At 35.9% G+C, this 17,124-nt stretch overlaps 1 protein-coding gene across 2 annotated transcripts in view; it reads right to left on the bottom strand.

The window, feature by feature from the left end:
* Positions 1–11,690, bottom strand: part of LOC126475436 (uncharacterized protein C16orf52 homolog B) — a 77,830-nt gene extending 66,140 nt beyond the window's left edge. Inside the window, exons 1-2 of one of the 2 annotated variants that reach the window (XM_050103287.1) lie at positions 11,398–11,690; positions 487–699 (exon numbers count right to left, since the gene is read on the bottom strand). In XM_050103287.1, the coding sequence (XP_049959244.1) occupies positions 487–699; positions 11,398–11,506 (322 nt within the window). In that variant the 5' untranslated portion in view covers positions 11,507–11,690. The remainder of the gene's footprint in view (positions 1–486; positions 700–11,397) is intronic. The other variant, XM_050103288.1, reaches the window with a different exon arrangement.
* Positions 11,691–17,124: the final 5,434 nt, after the last annotated feature.

Here is a 17,124-nt window from a genome sequence, read left to right as displayed (position 1 = left end):
CACATTTTCAGTGTCTGGTGATCACACAAGCCAGTTAAACATGTGCTAGTATTTGGATTGGATGGACCAAATTTTAATTCTTATGTGAGCATTACAGCTAGTGAACAAACTCTTAATTTTTCAGTGCTGTAGCACGATATTGTTCCTTAACATTCTAAATGTATATCGTAACAATACCAATATCCAGATGTACTAACAATAATTACAATGCTGTAATAGTGTAGGTACAGCAGACAATACAGAAATACAGAAAGTTACATTAATATATGAAGACGGCTAAACTGCTTTGTTGACATGTGCTTTTGAAGCACAAGTGGTTCATGGTTTGCTTACACACCCATGAAATAAGAAAATCGTGACTCAACTTGTTGAACAAGTACTGGCTAAGACTCTCACAACATCCACATAATTTTAATCATATCCATTCCCTTCTAAATGGATAACTGTAACTAACTACTCATAAAAATAAAAATGGTTGTAACTTACTTGCTGTGAAACCAACCCATCTTGCATATGGTACAACATTCCTGTCCCAGTGAGATGATATTAAGAGAATTATAGTAGTTGTGATACATATACACCCAACAAAGATGCAGACGAGTGCAAGTAGCCATTCAGGTTGCAGATCTGGTGTGAAACAGGTAGGCTGTCTGTTGTACAGTGTCATACATGTCCACATGAGACCCAAACGCGTGTCGCCTGGATACAAAAACAAAATAAGTGATAAAATATTCTGTCATTCATGAAATTTACGACCTATCACAGCAATCTCTATCTATAAACTTGCAATTTTCTTGCATGCAAAATGAAAAGGTCTCTATTGTGAAAGCATAAATTTACTTTTTCCTTTATCAACAATCAAATGCACACATAATAATCAACTACAGAGTTATTTTTCCTCTGTTTACTACAATCAAAATGCAATGAATCAAATGCCAAACATGATCTACACTAATACCAGAATAACATAACACATGCTTGTAACACAATACATGATACATGCTTTACATAACAAAGTTACACTAAATAAGTCATCTCCATATTTCTTCTACAATTATTTTATACAGAGTGATTCAGGGGGAATGCCACATAATTTGAGAGGTGATTCTACATGTGAAAGTAAACTGCAAAGTCCTATGGACATGTGTCTGATTTTCAATTATTACAGAACTGGAGGAGGCTGAAGACTACACAGTCATGAATGATTATGAAAACAAGTGTTAATATTACTTGCCAAAAAGGTGAAGGACAGAATAATGGTAGAACAGATGACTAATCCATCCTATGAGAGGTGTTCAAAAATCTCCCACCAATCTCAATGCATTGGAGGGTGTGTTGCACTCAAATATAATCTCAGCAGTCTTTAATACAAGCAACAGCATCGGTGATGTGAGCAACAACTTCTTCACAGCTATCCACCTTCGTAGAGTATTCATCCCCCTCCAACCAGCCACATAAACAATAGTCTAATGGAGTTAGATCACGCCAGTTAATGGGTCTGCACAGGCTGCATGTGAAATGGGACAAGGCCTCAGAATGTACTGTACACCATCGTGTTTGTAGAATATCGAGCTGACAGCTAATGTGCCCAAAATAACTCGGTACCCTCATAATACTTTCAGTTCAGTTCAGGTATATTTTCATTTCCACAAGTTTCACATAAGCATACAAACTCTTGCAAGTCAACTATGTTGATAACCATTAGATACTATTAAGTGTAATTACAATGTGGTGGGTTTAATAACCACCAGAAATTCAAAGACAGGTCTTGCTTCTAGCAAGTCTAACACCAAGATTAAGTATGTGTGTCTAGACAAATCCTGTTTCAATTGTCTATAACAATTACAATTATTCGATCACCAAGGAATAACACATAATTACTCCTTGTACTTTCCATACTGGTTCTATCGGCAAACACTTGTCGGCGTCGCTCGTGTGAAGCATCTCCTATCCTCCCAAGACCAACGTCCATCCAGCACACACAGACGCATTGCGCAGTAAATAGGCTCTCTCTCACACTTATCTTTAAAATATGGCATGTTCGAGGCGGCAGAAGGTCGAGTGGTTCCAGAATTTACGTGTAAATTCTCGAATCACTACAAACTGTTGCCTTGGTGCAACATCACAATGCTGCCTTCTGTTGGAAAACTCCCACACTTCTTGCAGATGGATCAGCCATGTCTCGCCTTTATTCTGTTGACCACAGTGCCTGCACTGCATTTTGGTAAGTAATATTCACACTTGTCTTCATAATCATTCAAGGATGTGTGTAGTCATCAACCTGCTCCAGTTCCGTAACAACTGAAAATTGGACACATGTTCATAGGACTTTGCAGTTTATTTTCATATGCAGAATCAAATCACAAATTACAAGACATTCCTCCTGAATCACTCTCAATGTGCATACCATCTCAGTGTTTTTTTTTTTTTTTTTTTTTTTTTTTGTTTTTCTTCTCAGATGGGTCAACTAAGAACCACATGAGAATTTCAGTTCCTTATTCACTGTTCTGTTCTTTTCTTCCATTACTCTTTCACCTGTTCATTCTGTTTTTTCTTCATCTTCCGACTACTTCAGACCAGTTTTATTCCCTCTCCTACTTTGGAATCCTTCCACATTCGGTACTTTTCTTCCTTAATAATTCTGTCAGTAGTTTCTTCAGATTTTATATTTTTTTCTAAATGTTATTTTATTCCACCTATCCAATTTGATGTTGACTTCTTATCTCACAAATATTTGAAGAGCTTTTTGGTTATTCTACCGTCTTGCATTCAATATAAATGTCCAAAAAATACCAGGTTTCTTTTCCTCATTAATTCTGATGTTTTCTATGTTTCAATAAATTCTATCAGTACTATGTAATTTTCAACCTTCCATAGTTTTTTCACTGGCCTAATATTTTCCTATTCTGTCACCTTTCTAATATTTCTAATTGATGTAAATTACAGTTTAATGCTAGACATTCACTTGCATGTAGATGTTCTGGCATAACTATTCTAATGTAATGCCTTCTTTTTGCATTTTGAGCATACATTTCTTGTTGTCTTTTGTTATACCAAATGCCCTTTTCATTCTATGTATCCTTTCCTCTATAGCAGCTATTTCCAAACCATTTTCTTGGATTATCTCCCAAAGACATTAAAAATTTTTAGTTTCTTTAATTTGTCCACAATCTGTTACAAGAAATTTCAGTGCATTTTTAATGTTTGTGAAACATTTATTTCTGCTGCAGAAATTCTGAAGCCAATCTTCTAAAAGATTAATTTATACTACAGTATATGCCACATTTTCAGAAAATATAGCAAAGTCATCTGCATATGAGAGGCAGTTTATTCCAATATTTTTGTTCGCTCTTTGCACCTTATTGGTGAAGACTTATATTCAATCAGTTTTTCATTCCAAATTCTCTATTTCTCCTACAACACAGTCAAAAAAGAACTGGAGACAGACCACCACCTTGCAACACACCTGTGTTTAGGTATTTCACAGGACTGAGATATTTCTCTCATAAATTTCACTTTCAATACAGTGTCTATATGTGTTCACAAATTAGATTTGCTAAGTTAAACTTTGCACTTAATTCTCAGTTTATTGTATCTATAGTTTATCAATGGAATCAAAGGCCTTTTTGAAATTGAGAAATATTACTACAAGATCTTTTGAATTCAGTAATCTGTGGCGAATCATCAACTTCAAATTACATATTTGTTCAGAACATTATCTGCCCCTTCTAAAACTGCTCTGATATGCACCTAAATGGCTGTCCAGTGTCATTTCTACTCTGTTTAGCAAAATCCTGGAAAATATTTTATATTTAACTGGTAGAAAGGAAATTCCTACACAGTTGTTAACAACTTGTTTATTGCTTTTTTTATGTAGTGGATATATCAAGGCTACCCTCCAGAGAGAGAGAGAGAGAGAGAGAGAGAGAGAGAGAGAGAGAGAGAGAGAGAGAGAGAGAGAGAGAGAGAGAGAGAGTGTTTAATATGGCTTCAGTCTGCCCTTAAATATCTGGTGGTGGTGGTGGTGGTGGTGGTTAGTGTTTAACGTCCCGTCGACAACGAGGTCATTAGAGACGGAGCGCAAGCTCGGGTTAGGGAAGGATTGGGAAGGAAATCGGCCGTGCCCTTTCAAAGGAACCATCCCGGCATTTGCCTGAAACGATTTAGGGAAATCACGGAAAACCTAAATCAGGATGGCCGGAGACGGGATTGAACCGTCGTCCTCCCGAATGCGAGTCCAGTGTGCTAACCACTGCGCCACCTCGCTCGGTTAAATATCTGGTCAAAGTGACAGTTTCTTTCTTTTCCAAAAGTTTCCTCATTATCTGCAAGTTCCATCTTTTCAAAATATCTTAGTTCTTCTATTTACCATTGCTGTTTTGTTTCTCTGCTGACAAAATTGACCACAGTTCTAAATTTTTTCACTATTTCTATTTTTTCCATTTTCTCTCTCTTAAACGTTCTTAATTTATTTCATTCAATCATATTTTATATTTGATGGACCCAAAATGTTTTCTGTGCAGCTAACACGATTCTGGTCATTTGCCATGTTCAATTTTGTCTTGATACTCCTGGACTGATTCTTTTGTTATAATAAGAATTTGTATATTCTACTTTATTAGTTTTTTTTATTTTAGTTTTATTTTATTAGGTGGGAGGTCAACCTCAATATTAGGGAGGTAATTATCAGAATAAAATTTACCATTCCTTATTACTTTCACATTCTTCATTTCCTTAGGACTTTTTTTTTTTTTTTTTTTTTTTTTTTTTTTTTTTTTTTTTTTTTTTTTTTTTTTTTTTTTTTTTTTTTTTTGAGAAACAGCTACACGATCCAACAAAAATGTTTTTTTTATCTATCTGGTGCAATACTTAAATGCAAAAAATACAGTTAAAAATAAAAAAAAGATAATTAATCTATTTGTCTTGGCCGTTCAGTATTATTTCTTTTTCGCTACAAGGTGTACATTTTTATGATAAATGTCATTCAAACATTTAAAGCATAAATTCATCTTGCACCATGCACATAATAACACAAATGAGGAATTTCAGGGCTCTAATTATTTAGTGGATCGCAAGAAATTCTTTTCTATCAATTACTTCACCAGGGTGAATGGCTGCAGAGAGCGATGCCTGGTAGTCTAAACTACAGAGCCCTATGGATGGTTTCAAAAAGTCAACCCCACCCTTGGGGACGTATCCTTGTGGGTTGCCAGAAATGCAGGTGGCTGCATCGCATGTCATTAAATAGCAGATGTAAAAACTTTCACAGACTGCTAAAAATAGGCATACTACATCAAACTGACCAGACTGGCATCATGAGATGTTTACAACATATTCAGTTGAGACATCATGCATGCACATAATACTGAGTAGATGAAAAAGGGAGATGGAAACATATCAGTTATGTTTTTCATTAAAATGCAAGACCGGCATTTGGAAGTACTGCACAAGTGTTAACAATTTCAAACTGAAGTTATTCTGAACATTTTCCTACATGGATGATACTCAAATAAACTTACAGTTTTATCTCATATTTACAAGACAGAGAAGTGTTTAGTGAGTTCAACGTTGAACTCAACGTCCATTTCATGGTACTGTATCCCCAGAATGCACCCATGCAATGCCATAAGCCGTACGGTGCTTACTGTGCGTTCCTGCAGCTCTCTGTCTGTTACATCGACTAACATCAGGAAATCGACAGAAACAGGCTGGCAGCCACACATACATGACAGGTCATTTTTAACCGAACATCCAGCAGCTGCCACAATCCATTTGGCACCAGCCTCGAGCAGCCCATCTATCAGAGTTCACAATCAGCTGTCGCTCGAACTCCACATTGACACAAGGCTGAACATCCATTGATAAATCACACGAACTATCCACTTGTTCTCTACCATTCCTTACATTAATACATTTTTTTTCTTTTATTTGATCTAATTGCATGAATATTACATGTACGACTATTAAACAAATTGATAATATTCTTATTCAAGCAGAGAATCTTAAATTTTTGTTGTTCACCATGTCAATTCAATGCACCTCTCAACCTGACCCTCTCAGATTTCTTTCAGATTTGGTGCAGTCAGTGACCCAGATAAGAGATGGAAAAATACCGATTTTCAGAAGTGTATTACAGCTGTGAAGAAAGTTACAGGTCTAGAAAGTTCAGAATTTGTGGTACATTTACATGCGTGTCACAACATAAATGACTGTAATTCTGATTCTAATTCAGTTGAAGCAATGAAAATGGTCCCATTGGAAAGCTAATGAATAGACCTTTACATAGATACACCAAATGGCAAGCCTCTGAGAATTTTCATACTAAGGGTCATTGACATTGACCTTTGATCTTGAATATCTCAAAACACCCCATATTCAATTTTTTTGAAAAAAAATATATTTAATTGCTCCAGTATCTTACTATAAATATGGTAAACGTCAAGATGGCACACGAAAGGCATCATGCACAAAACATTATGCAGTATCCAGTTTTTTCTGTAACACCAGCCAAAAGCAGTTACTTTTATTCAGACCAGTTCTTTAATATTTCTAGCTGTGAACAGGCAATGAGAGACACTTTTATTTCAAACAATCAACATTAGCCTGTTTTAGTGAACAGCCAATCAGACAGATTTTTATTTCAACCAGTCAACATTAGTCTATTTTAGTGAACAGGCAATCAGAGAGACTCTTATTTCAACTAGTCACCATTAGTCCACTGATCTCTATATATTATGCAAATATTGTTGCATATGTTTTATGGCTGTGGCTTGTTTAACAAAGTGCAGTGTAAATGTATTGTAACGTAATATTTAGTAAAAAATTGATTTCAAGTCAAAATTGTACTGTTGCAATCTGTTTAGGGAAGAACATCATGCATGAGTGCAGAAGAATTCAAGGAATGTTGAGGAGTGGATGATAAACAAATATACTGCTAGGCAGAAAAATCTGCATTAAATGTACAAATAAATAAATAAATAAATAAATAAAAAATAAAAAAAAATCGCAAAACCCAACAATCACTGCAAATGTTGCCTCAGTTATGCCAGGTACTTCCAGAGAAGATTTAAGTGAAGATGAAGTAGCATCAGATTTGGCACTCGATGCTTTAAATAGTAGTCTTCAGTGTTTAGGTGAATCTCCTGTGAAGAAAAAGAGGCTCCAGAGTGAGAAAAAGTACCTAAAGCAAAAACTGAAAAAAATAGCCTCAGTGTTGGAGCATACTTATGTGGCACAACCAGAAAAGGAAGAGAGTGAAAATGGAGAAAGTGAAATTATCACCCAGCTGAAAGATAAGTTCCACAATTCAGACCGTATGTGCAACAAAACACAAATTCTAACTGTATTTCCAAAGAGTTGGAGTATAAGGAAAACTACGAAAGAATTTTCTGCTTCAGATTACAAGGTACAGAGAGCAAAACAATTAGTGGCAGAACATGGTATATTAGTGACACCAAATACAAAGTCAGGTAAGACTCCAAAGTCAGGTAAGACATATGTGAGAAAACTGTTCAGTGTGTGTGTGATTTTTACTGTGATCATGACGTGAGCCGTATGATGCCATGAAGAATAACTGTGTCTGTGAAAGAAAATGGAATTACAGTACATAAACAAAAGCAGCTAGTGTTGCACAACCTTAAGGAACTGTATGCATATTTCAAAAATAAATACCTAGATATAAATAATAGATTCTCCAAATTTTGCGAGTTGCAGCCAAAGCACTATGTTCTTGTCAATGCCAGTGGAACCTATGCTGTTTGTGTGTGTGCCTTGCAGCAGAATTTCAAGTTAATGATTGAAGGTCGTAAACTTACAGCGCTAACAAAGAGTGACGAACACACATTACCATCATACAAGCACTGTGTAGCATTTGTTACATGCAATCCTGCAGTACCAGCATGTTTCTTAGGTTCGTGTCCCAATTGTCCAGGTGTGACAAGACTGACTGATTATCTGTATGGTCTGTTTGGTAAGAACTGCATTGACGAAATTGCATATAAGTGTTCGTGAACTACAGGCAGGGTAGTTCTAGAGGCTATAACAAAGTCAACAGATGATTTCATTGAGGTGTTTGCATTAAGGTTGCAACAGCTCCTACCGCACTCATTTATCTCCCAGCAGCAGTCACATTTCTGTAAGATCACTAACGAAGGTCTCAAAGTAAATGAGTTTCTTATTCTTTGTGACTTTGCAGAAAATTACTCCCTCACCATTCAGGATGAGGTACAAGGATTCCACTGGAATAATTCACAGGCTACAATTCATCCATTGGTAGCTTACTACAGAGACTCAAGCACGAATGAAATATGACATGTATCATACATGGAAATATTTGACTGCCTTAAGCATGATGCAGTGTGTGTTTATTCTTTCCACACAAATTTCATCAATTTCTTAAAATGTCAGTTTTCAAATTCAAAGCACATTATTACTTTTCGGATGGATGTGCTGCCCAATACAAAAACACAAGGAACTGTATGAGTCTGTCCTACCATCAAGAAGATTTTGATGTCGCAGCAGAATGACATTTTTTTGCTACAGCACATGGTAAAGAACCTTGTGATGGGATAGCAGGGACTGTAAAAAGATTAGCAAGACTTGCCAGCCTCAAGTGACCTTACAAAAATCATATTTTGACATCACGACAATTTTTTGAGTGGTGCAAGGAAACTATTCTTTCATGTGTCTTCCATTATACATCAGTTTCCTATTATGATGAAGATACAGCCAAGATGAAACAAAGTTTCAAAAATATAAGGACGATTCCAGGTACCCATAAGCTTCATTGCGTAATACATGTTAACAAAGGTTTAATAAAGGCAAAGACATATTCTGCTGCTTTAGGGAGTAGAGAAAAGTCACGGGACTACTGTAGCTGGGGATACAACCCGTCGGCTTTGGACATTGACGTCACAAGTCGCCAATCGAGAAGCGATTCTTCTTAGTGTTGTAGCTCCCTTCAGTGGCTGATAAGTGTTTTTTGGCTTTAAAAAAAAAAAATCTCACGAGATAGAATAAACAGATCCACTTTATTAAGCAATCAGTAAAAAAACGAAACTGAAACATAACAGCAAAAGTGAAAATGGTAGACTGCTATCTGGCGACTTGTGACGTCATTGTCCAAAGCCGACGGGTTGTATCCCCTGCTGCACTAGACCCAAAGTCACTGATTGTTATGGTGAACGAAATGCTGTAAACAAATATACATGGATTTGTTGCCTGTATGTATGACAGTCATTGGTGGGTAGCATATGTCTTACAAACATGTGAAGAAACAGATGAAGTAAAGGTCAACTTGCATCCACATGGACCATCTTAGTCATGTCTGTTTCCTGCCAAACTGGACACTTACATCATCAGAAAATGTGACATTATCACAAGAGGGGATCCAGTGACACCAACTGGAAGGACATACTGTCTCTCTGCTTCAGATGTGGTGAAAATTAACAACTTAGTTGGAGAATCGTGAGGAGATATCTAATAACTTTTCATTGCCTTTTCATTACAACTGTAATTTAAATAATTCATAATACCACTATAATAATGTAATCCATATTTTTGTACAATATTACTTATAGATTGCACTTTATCATAATTTGTGTTTCATATGTGTGTGTTCCCTTCTTCATTTCGGTAGAGTACTGATGCTGACAAATTATTTTTTTGTGCATGATGCCTTTCATGTGCCATCCTGATATTTACCATATTTATAGTAACACGGGAGCAATTAAATATGTTTTTTTCAAAAAGACTGAAAATGGGGTGTTTTGAGATATTTAAGGTCAAAGGTCAATGTCAATGACCCGTAGTATGAAAATTCTCAAAAACTTGCCATGTGGCATATCAATGTAAAGGTGTATTCGTTAGCTTTCCAAAGGTACCATTTTCATTATTGTAACTGAATTAGAACCAGAATTATTCATTTATGTTGTGACAGACGCATGTAAATTTCGCACTAATTCCGAACTTTACAGGCGTATAACTTTCTTCACAGTTGTAACACACGCCTGCAAATTGGTATTTTTCCATCTCTTATTTGGGTCATTGAATGCATCAAATTTTAAAGAAATCTGAGATGGTCAGGTTGAAAATGTTATTTTACTGCATTGAATTGACATTGTTTCTTGGGGGACTTGGGGACTACTATCAAGTACTGCATTTCCTGAAAAGGAGAACTTCCACCTTTTGTTTTCATCTGAACAGGTTTTCTAAACAACTGAAAATTTTGCCACACATTAAACCAGTTTCTATTACAACGTTATCACACAGTGGTCTCTTACATCAAAAGCTAGTCTTATTTCACACTGAATTTTATTTCTTATGAAAGATGGGTAAGAGAGAGAATTCCAACCAACATGTTGATTGATTCCAAAATGTGTGAAAATTCCGAAAACACTCTTCAATAAAATCAGCACCTACAAAGGTAAGATTTTTTTCTTAACTTGCTTGAACTGATATGGAACCTGTGTGATGTTTTGTCATTCTCCCGAGTTCAGCATCTCAATTATCATAGAGGGGATGCTGACTCAGTATTTTAGATGTACTGAGGACAGGGGATAAAGACGTGCATGGGGTATAATTGTTTGTTTATGGCCCTGGAGCCAGTTTTTCAAACAGCCTGGAGGAAATGTAAGGGGCATTTCCATGATCAAGGAGTCACCAGCAGGTGTCCTTACTGTGTACAACAATGAAGAAGGAGCTATGTTTTATATAAGTTGCCTGAAGCAAAATGTGTACATCAAAGAACACTGTATAACAGTGGCAAGCCGAATGAGGCAGTGCAGCTGTTAAGGCACAGACCTAATAATCGGACGGACGGAATTTGCTCTGTCCAGCCATTCTGATTCAGGCATCCTAAATCATTTACGGCAATAATTTTATTATGACGACAAACCTATAACCCGGTGATATTTAAGCAAATCAAATGTACTGTTATTCGGTTATTTAAGTAAACCAAATGTACTGTTATTCGATTATCAGTCGAGTAATTGTTTACAACGCTATTTACGAGATAGAGACGACCTTATAACAGCTATCCAGACTAATTTCAGCCACCGAGTACTGCATATACGTAAACTATCCTTCTGTCTACTCGCACTTTTGTCATAATTTTTTCCGAGAGTGCTGGAGACGACATATAATAGACATGCACTTGGTGTAACATCAACTATGAAAAAGTCTAACACAGTAAACAGATTACTTGTTCACTAAGCGAAGCATTAAAGCATTCGATAATGTTTAACAGACATGCAACACTTCATGCTATGGGCGAATAGTTTACTAATTACAAACGTCGTTAATAAATGTAAAATTTTCACCGCGGTACCTTTCACTGCAGAGTATGACATATCATAACAGCAAATTCTGCACAGGGGTGAGAAATTAATTTTTACTAACTTGTACCTCCAACTTCCGTTGTAATCCAATCAGGCATAGCCAAGCTTACTATTGCAAATATATCAGCTGCTAAAAACAAGGTTCCCGAAATGAGTGTCAGCTTATCCATGTTGCTGTCTGTGTAGATCACAGGGTTGATAAATCAAAAGAAAATAAAAATCAGCTGAGCAGGTTCAGTCGAACACATATGTCACAAAAGTCATAACAAGCTTTCAAGCAACAACATCTGTCACATAAGCTGTCATTCTCAAACATCATGGACGATAAAGCGAGGTTTACATGCGCAAAAAAAGTGTCGCCACAGCTAGTGGCATACTGCAGATGCAACGATATTGTATGTGTGAACTCACCATTCTACCTCCATGGAACTCACAGTTTTCAGTGGCGTAACTTAAGCGACGCAACTTTTGTCATGACACAAGAATTTCAAATTTGTTTTAATTTGTTACGCCACTTTCCTTCAGCCACTGTTTCCTGGTCGCCGTAGTTCGAACTACGAGTCTTTGTTGCAGCTATCGTGGATTAATTGCCGCTGTATTCCATTCAATTTCAGTGTGTTTTCGTTTTATTACTGAAAAAAATCAAAACGTTGGTCGGCAATTAGTCTTTCGCAGCTTGTGGAAATACAAGAACAACAACCTATCTTTAGTTTTCTGTAAGAGTGTGCCTGTACTTTTGTGTGTATGTGTGTGTGTGTGTGTGTGTGTGTGTGTGTGTGTGTGTGTGTGCAATATTTGCAAGTCATGCTGCGGGCCTATCCCATAATCCTGAAAGATTTTTAGATGAATAAATAAGTAAACTCAATATGTCACAAAAAAGCGAGACACATAAACTTCGTAATTTATGAGACCAAGCACTGTACAAATTGTAGATTACAAGAGTAAAATAGCCCCCACGGGTTATATGGCAGCTGTTAGACTAAAAATTAGTTATTCTAAATGCCTAGATCAACGAAACATTAAGATTCTAAAATCCTAGAAGAGTGACATCTCTGCAGATAATATTTATACATGCCAGCTGTTGGTTAGTTTGCCAGAGCAGACAGTATTTTCGTCTTTGAGTGTTATTTCTTATGAAAATGTATTTTTGGCCCTGATTTATCTTTGATTACATAAGATTAGGTGTACCTCCCAATTGATCCATAGTGAGGAGATCCTCTAGGATATGGAAGATACTAGAAAACAAGAATTCACAATAAGTACTTATAAAGTAAGAACAGATATGCTACTGTAGCTTCGACAAATCCCCAATGAAATCGCCGTTGTGGATGTGGAATCAATCAAAAAATAGCTTATTTACATTTAAAAGGATATAAAACTTGTCACCAAAAATAAAGTTTTCAACACAGACTGTACACAATATTCACATTATGCAATACTATTAACAATATTCATGCATCAATTGGTTCTGTTAAGAAATTAATCAATGGAGTAGTTGGCCACCAATAAGTTCTTTAGACTCTTTCTCAAACTGAACTTTAATATTAGTTAAACTTTTATTGGGAGCTGGCATGTTATTTAAAATTTTTATTGCTGAATACTGGACACCTTTCTGATCCAAACGAAGTGACTTTAAATCCTTGTGCTAGTTTTTCTTACTTCTAATGTTGATTCCACGAACTGACATCTTGGTTTGAAAAAGAAAAGATACATTTTTAATGATAAATTTCAATAAGGAATAAATATATTGAGAAACAGTACTTAGTATCTCCAGTACCTTAAACAGCCCTCTGCAGAACGTTCTCAAGTTGACATCGCAAATAATTCGTATTGCACTTGGAAAACTTTAGCTTAGATGAGCTGCTTCAGAAAATAATCCTGTATGACATTATGGAATGAAATTAAGCATAGTATGCTAATCATTTTGTTTCTATATCGCCTATGTCTGACAAAATTTGCATAACAAATAGAGATTTGTTTAGGTGCTTCAGAAGTTCTATGGTATTTTCCTTCTAGTTAAATTTATTATCAAGTGGTAATCCCAAAAATTTAACACTGTCAAATTCTTCTATCTGCATGTTGTCACGTTTTAGGTATATACTGACGGAAAGCCATTTACAAGTTCTGAACTGCATATAGTATGTTTTTTTAAGGGTCAGTGACAGAGAACTGGCTTAGAACCATTTATTACTGTCCATAAAAATGTCATTTGCTGACGTTTCTAAAGCTTCACTTGATTTGCTACTTATTGCACTGTGAAATTGTAGCAATTAAGTTAAAATTCTTGTCTGTTGTATACTTTATCTTCGCATTGTATAGATCACCAAATGGAAATTTTGAATTATGTAAATTAATGTCCAAGCAAGAGCATATAAATGCTATATTATTAGGGGATATTAAAGTCAACAGATTACAAGATTCCCAAGAAAGAAAACGCTTAAAAGACTGTATCTATTCTTATGGCGCAAAAGATCTGTTGGGAGACATACCCATTAGAATCACTGCAACTAGTATAAGCTCTATAGACCATGTTATTACTAATTGTGAAAATATTGCCACAGCTGCTGTTGTAAATGGTCACATCTCTGACCATGTAGGCCAGCTATTAGTGCTAAAGGAAGATCCTTGTATAAAACCAAAGAAAATTTATGAATACAAAAGGAATATTTCTGTTGTCAACATTACCAAACTGAGAAAGAGCCTCAGTCATGACTCTTGGCATGTAGTATTTCAAGGCGAAGGAGTAAATAATAAATGGGATGCTTTTCTAGATACATTATCTTATCATCTAAATAATACTATTCCCGACAGAAAGATAAATATTAATAAGAATAAGGCGAGACAGTCAAGGCCCGTGGAATTTGATAATACTGCCAAAGAACTGAAAGAAAAAATGGAAGAAATGTATATGACACAAAGAGAGACCAAAAACAATTAGCACAGGGATAAATACAAACAATACAAGTACCAGTTTCGCAAGCAAGTTAAGAGATTGAAGGCTGAAAAGATTAACTCGAAAATACAAAATTCAGATTGTATCTCCAAGACCTGCTGGTCAATACTAAATGAAATAAGATACAGAAAAACAAAACTAAAAGGTAATATCAGCATACAGATATCTAATAACAATATTGATGTCACCAATCCTCAAGAGATCAGTAACATTTTTAATCACTATTTCGTAGACATCATAGAGTCTGACTTTTGTACCATAGATAAAGTACCTGTTGGAAGTCTTGCTGAGGACAATTCTGAAGCTAATCAACTCCATGAACTTGAAATCAAGGATATTTTGCAGCTCATCAGAGAATGTAAAAACAAAAAATCCGCTGGATGGGATGAAATTTCTCCATTTTTACTTAAACAGTGCGAAAACAATCTATCGTATCACTTGGTGCATCTAATAAATTGTGTCTTACAAGAAGGAGTGTTCCCTGACATAATAAAATTACCCATTGTTAAACCTCTCTACAAAAAAGATGATAAACAACTAGTAGAAAATTACAGACCACTCGCCTTAACTTCCGTTTTTAGCAAGTTAATAAAAAAAATAATTCTGAAATATATGTTAGAGCATTATAATAAGCACAACATCCTGGGAGATTTTCAGCATGGTTATGAAGTGGTCATAGCACCATGACTGCAACACTTCAATTTATATTGTTATATTGAAAGCTCTTGACGAAATTGATGAAGGCATGCAAGTAGCTGGAGTTTTCCTAGACCTATAAAAGGCTTTTGATAGGGTTGATCATAAGGTACTTCTGTCAAAACTGGCCAGAGATGGCATAAGTGGAAAATTATTGCACCTCACCACATCATATTTAAAAAACAGAAGACAGTGTACCTCAATCTCACACAATAGTGGAGAAACATTAAAAAGTTATACATCAAGGGTCAGGAGTATTAAATTTGTGTGCCTCAGAGATCGATAATTGGTCCCTTCCTTTTTATATGTTATGTCAATGACTTCCCAAAGATAGTAAAAAATGATACCTTCATCACAATGTATGCAGATGACACTTCAGGCCTTTGTTGGGGAAATGATATCCTTAATCTCGGCATAGAGGTAAAAAAAAATTATAGATATTGCAAAGGAAAAGTTTGAAAATGACAATCTAAAAGTCAACTTATAAAAAACAAATATAATGCCCTTCAATGTTGGTGATTTGCAAACTACAAAAAACAAATATAATCCCCTTCAATGCTGGTGATTTGCGAACTTGTATTGATTCTCAAGACTGCAATAGCGTAGGGAAAATCTGCAGTGAGTGTAAAGTCCTAAGTATATGCATAGATAGCAAACTACTATTGACACAACAAATTGACAATATATGTGCAAGGCTACCATCTAGCCTGCATGTTTTAAGAAGAATAGCTCCATATGTCAATACCCAAACAATGAGGATGATGTATTTTGGTTTAATACATCCATTTCTAGCATATGGTCTTGCAGTGTGGGGCGGAGCTTCCAAAACTCATGTAGACCGAGTATTTAAACTCCAGAAAAGATCTTTGAAAATATTAGGCAAAAAAGATGCTCGAACATCATGTAAGGAATTGTTTACAGAATTTAGAAATCTGACTCTCTATTCGATGTATATTATCCTTTCTTTCAGGAGTACTAGTTCTGCAAGGTTTGCAGGAGAGCTTCTGTAAAGTTTGGAAGGTAGGAGACGAGATACTGGCAGAAGTAAAGCTGTGAGTACAGGGCGTGAGTCGTGCTTCGGTAGCTCAGATGGTAGAGAACTTGCCCGCGAAAGGCAAAGGTCCCGAGTTCGAGTCTTGGTCGGGCACACAGTTTTAATCTGCCAGGAAGTTTCATTCGATGTATATGTTTGAAACAATAGTATTGACTGTAGAAGATAAGAAATATACCCGTCATAATGCAGAAATTCATGATCACAACACTAGACAAGTACAATATTACCATATGATACACAGAAGACTGAAAAAAACTGCAAACAGTCCATATATTAATGGACCAAAATACTTCAATGCACTGCCAAATGAACTGAATGTAATAACTGGAGAGACATTCAAAAAACATCTAAAACTGTAGCTCATTGAGGAGTGCTTCTATAGCCTACTGTAGAAACTAAAATCTAAAGCATTATTATTATGTCAAATAATTTGGACTACATTTTTAAGTTCCTATTATAAAGTAAAATTAGATTGTATACTGTTGTATTGTACTACCAATTGCCATGCATGTAATTACATGTTTCACGCAAATAAATTACAAAAATTGCAGTGTTTGTATCCTCTGCAAGCAAAAGGAACTTGGTATCTGGTAATGCTACTGATGAAAGGTGATTGATATACAGAAGAAAAAGTAAGGGACCCAAGATGGGGGCATCATATGTTATTGGTTCCCAGTTGCATGATGTCAGATTGCTTAATACAGATCTCTCTCTCATTGAAGTCCTTTGTATCCTGTCAGAGGTATAGGATTTGAATCACTTTGGCCATTTCCTATTATACCATAATATTCTAATTTGTTGAAATTTTGAGAGCATTGTATTTCGTATGAGACGGCGGTAAAGTGCATCATGTGGAATATACACTATGTGAAAAAAGTATCCGGACACATGGCTGAAAATCACAAGTTCAGAAAGCCGTCCATCAGTAATGCTGGAATTCATTATATTGTTGGCCCACCCTTAGCGTTGATGACAGCTTTCACTCACGCAGGCATACGTTTAATCAGCCGTTGTAAGCTTTCTTGGGGAATGGAAGCCCATTCTTCTTGGAGTGCTGTACTGAGGAGTGATATCGATGTCGGTTG

The sequence above is a fragment of the Schistocerca serialis genome, chromosome 4 (assembly GCF_023864345.2).
Source record: "Schistocerca serialis cubense isolate TAMUIC-IGC-003099 chromosome 4, iqSchSeri2.2, whole genome shotgun sequence".
Taxonomy (NCBI): domain Eukaryota; kingdom Metazoa; phylum Arthropoda; class Insecta; order Orthoptera; family Acrididae; genus Schistocerca; species Schistocerca serialis.
The sequence above is the reverse complement of the archived record's forward strand: the minus strand, read 5'-3'. Positions and strand labels throughout refer to the sequence as shown.